General features: G+C 38.2%; 1 protein-coding gene across 1 annotated transcript in view; it reads right to left on the bottom strand.

Moving 5' to 3' along the window:
- The window catches only part of BPHL (biphenyl hydrolase like), a 16,287-nt gene extending 12,666 nt beyond the window's left edge, over positions 1 to 3,621 (bottom strand). Inside the window, exons 1-2 of the mRNA XM_010170484.1 lie at positions 3,495 to 3,621; positions 212 to 378 (exon numbers count right to left, since the gene is read on the bottom strand). Coding sequence (XP_010168786.1) covers positions 212 to 378; positions 3,495 to 3,621 — 294 coding nt within the window. The remainder of the gene's footprint in view (positions 1 to 211; positions 379 to 3,494) is intronic.
- Positions 3,622 to 3,899: the final 278 nt, after the last annotated feature.

The following is a 3,899-nucleotide window of genomic DNA, read 5'->3' as shown; positions in this document are numbered from 1 at the left end:
CTATGTATATTGCAGAAGAGATGGAAGAAGAAAATATTTTCCAGAATAGTGTGCATCTGCCCAGTTTTAAGGCTTCATTTGTATGCACTTTTGCATAACTTGCTGTCTGCTGGAAACAACCTGCTTAAGAGTTCTCTTCTTCCTTCTCAACATTTAAGGAAAACACCTTTAAAAAATAAATAAATAAATAAAAATCGCAGAATAGATTTACCTGCATAAGATCCACAGCATCTTTTGCATCTCTCTCAAAAAAATCTGGAGAAAAGTCCCGAGGTGGAGGAATGGACTTTCCATATCCCCGAGGATCCCAAGCAACAATTGTGAAAAGCTGCTTATTCATAGATTTAAGCTGTGGTCCAAAATCGGTTTGGCCACAACCTGAAACATCATAATTTTTTAAATTAAAGTAACCACCATATAATACATACATAGTATACACACTCTAAATGGAAACTGAGGAAACTTGTATCTTAATTCTAAAAGAGATGTTATCCATCCGCTGAAGTACACTTTAATTGTAACTAACCATGGCAACTCTCAGACGGGAAGTACCTCAATAAAAATCTTTAGAACTATCTGCAACATGCTTGGAGCAAACCATTTCTGGTAGGTATGTGAGCTTATCAAAAGCTGTGCTTTAATACACAATCTTAAACTGAGCTACCTGGGGAGGGATTTATCTTTAACAGATTTAAAGCACTAGGTATGGCAATTGCTGTTTATCTGGACAGCACAAATGAAACTGGAAGGGGAGGAATATACTGACTCCAGCTACACATTTGTAGGTGAAAGTGCTGTGTGAGACAGTTCTTACTCGATAAAACACTTGAACAAGAATACTGGTGCTTAAAGCTGAGCTTTAAATACTTTGTTGCCTGAGAACAGAGTGGTGACACAAAAGCATAAAACTGTAACTTTTGACTTTTCCAATATGTATGTTACCAAAATAAGTAAATACAGTAATTTTTATGTTGCAGAACAGTCTCTTTTATTGATGGCTCAGCCCTTCAAAGGATTAAAAAATTAATTACTCCAGTCTGTTGCACTAAGCTATCTATGAACACTAGCATGAAGGTAAGACTACAATTTACTTCTTATTTGCATTATGGTCATCTGGTAACAGTATCACATGCTACTTGATTAAAACCTGTTCAGATCTAATATATTCAAATGATGCGTGGCCAGCAGGTCGAGGGAGGTGATTCTCCCCCTCTACTCCGCTCTCATAAGGCCCCACCTGGAGAACTGTGTCCAGTTCTGGAGCCCACAGCACAAGAGAGACATGGACCAGTTAGAACGAGTCCAGAGGAGGCCACAAGGGTGATCCCAGGGCTGCAGCACCTCCGCTATGGGGACAGGCTGAGAGAGTTGGGGTTGTTCAGCCTGGAGAAGAGAAGGCTCTGAGGAGACCTTATAGCGGCCTCCCAGTACCTGAAGGGGCTACAGGAAGGCTGGGGAGGGACTTTTTACAAAGGCAGGTAGTGATAGAACAAGGGGAAATGGGTTTAAGCTGAAAGAGGGTAGGTTTAGATGAGATTTTAGGAAGAAATTCTTCACTGTGAGGGTGGTCAGACACTGGAACAGGTTGCCCAGAGAAGCTGTAGCTGCTCCTCCCTGGAAGTGTTCAAGGCCAGGCTGGATGAGGCTTTGAGCAACCTGGTCTAGTGGAAGGTGTCCCTGCTCATGGCAGGGGGGTTGGAACTGGATGATCTTTAAGGTCCCTTCCAACCCACACCATTCTATGAAATATCAAATTGGCTATCCATCGTTATATTAAAAGGGAATTGTAGATTTTGTTTTGTTTACTTGGAGAAATATGTCCTCAGATACCTCCTCTTACACCATCAACTGGTCTAAATGATAAAAGAGACTGTATATAACATGCTGTGATGAGCTGACGACAGCCTGGCATGATCGCTTGCAACACCAATTAATAGCTAGAGTCAGAAGCAAAATATCAGGTTGTTTGAAAAATACCAATGCAACCTGATTAATATTAATCACATATTCTTACACAGGCTTTGTATGAACCTCTGCACTATCATGCACACACTTGTTATACTGTATTTTTTGTAACTTAAAAAAATACACAAGGCTGAGAGCATATCTGAACGCTGTGTTTTCTTGGTGGTCTTAGTATTTTTCTAGTTAGAAAGAGAAGCATCACTTTTGTTTTAATGTAGTTTACAAATAGTCTAGAGACTAATTGTTTCTGCTGACCTAAAAGCACTTACCTTGTTGCCACAACACAATTATTAGTCTGTGAATACTGTAAGCAGGATACAATAATATTGAAAACTTAGTATTAGAACAAAGAGAAGAAGTATGTGACAGTCAAAATGTAAAGCTCACCCTCACAACTTGCCCCAAAACATTAAACCATACACTTAATAATGGTAAAGATAGTAATCCTACTACTGCTTGTAATAATGCTAACTGAGCAATAGCAATGTACACCTAAGAATAATATTACTCACAACTGAAGAAATACATTAATTCTGTTTAAAGAGTTATCATTGGCAAGAGGATTACTAGTTTAAAAAGCTGTTTAGAATGAATAGGTTAAAACAGATGACTACTAAAGCACCCCTGGTATTAACTCTTTTTCTATCCTGCCCTTGGGAATTCTTTCAAAGAAAGAATCACTTCACAAAGACTTGGAAATATTGCTGCCAAGAACAAATGCTTCCTGCTCTTCAGTTCTTGGTATTCTATCATCTTGATCCAGCAATTCAGTTAAGCATAAGCTCAGCTCTGAGCACAGTAAATGACCTACTCACAGGAACTGCTGGTAAGTCTGATTGGTTCTTTAGAACTGCAAGAATCCAGGAAAAAAAGAGCCTGTGTTAATCTTAAAAAGTTGTTATCAAAAGCAATGGTCCCAATGGACAGACACCACTTAGATAGCAGAACCTGTTGTCCCTTTCAAAAAGCCATTGAAAATCTTAAAAATGTTGCCCTGAATAACCAAAACATGAAAATATATTTAAAAGCAAAAGACAAGTCTCAACTGTGCCTTTTTCACTATGATAATAAACTGCAAGTGCTGCATTATGTCTATTAATTCAATTGGAATGCACCTAGTTTCCAAAAAGGAATGCATAATTCAGTCTGTGTAACAAATATAGCTGACCTGATTTTTTCCCCTCCTGTTATTTTGTACCTTGTGTAGCTATTTGTCACCTGGGGACAAATCTGTGCAAAGGAGCTGGACACCTCCTTTGCACAGTTAAACCTAAAAGCGTAACTATTTGATACAACTCAAGATACAGTATAAAAGATGCCTGCTGAGATTAACGAAATCTTTGAAAACTGTTAACCCATTGCAATAACTCTGCCTTTCACTATCTGTTGTATATGTAGCAATTTTTTTAAATGACAGTGCTCCATAATTGGGTGTTGAACATATTACAAAACGGTTTTGTGCATTCTAGCTTGAGATTGGATGGCAAAAGGGGTGGTTGCTCTGCAAAGATAAGACAAAATCTCCAGACCTAGCATTCCAGGAAGCAGAAGAACTGCATGGCTTCCTTCTCCTGTCTGCTGATAATGCAGGTGGACTCCATTCACTTCGATTTTGGCAGATGTTATTGAAGTACTAGGAGAGAAAAGGGAAAACATTCAGACAGTTAATTCTCCTTACTATGTGGTCATCCAAGGAATAATTACTTTTTCTAGATATTAACAACAATACAGTGAGATTTAAATGGGTCACTTGCCTTTCATGGGTTTTTTATTTAGAAGACTAAATAAAAAACTTATCAGGAGCAAAAAAGTCAGTTGTGACCACTATTTAACATTTGTACTTAGATTTCACAAATGTAGTAGTTAAATGACTTAAAAGGGAGGGGAAAAAAAAGTCTGTGCAACAAGGGAAATATAAAATCAGCTTTACATGG

Source organism: Antrostomus carolinensis, unplaced genomic scaffold (genome assembly GCF_000700745.2).
Source record: "Antrostomus carolinensis isolate BGI_N321 unplaced genomic scaffold, ASM70074v2 scaffold30396, whole genome shotgun sequence".
Taxonomy (NCBI): domain Eukaryota; kingdom Metazoa; phylum Chordata; class Aves; order Caprimulgiformes; family Caprimulgidae; genus Antrostomus; species Antrostomus carolinensis.
Note: the sequence above shows the minus strand (reverse complement) of the source record. Positions and strands in the feature narration are given on the sequence as shown.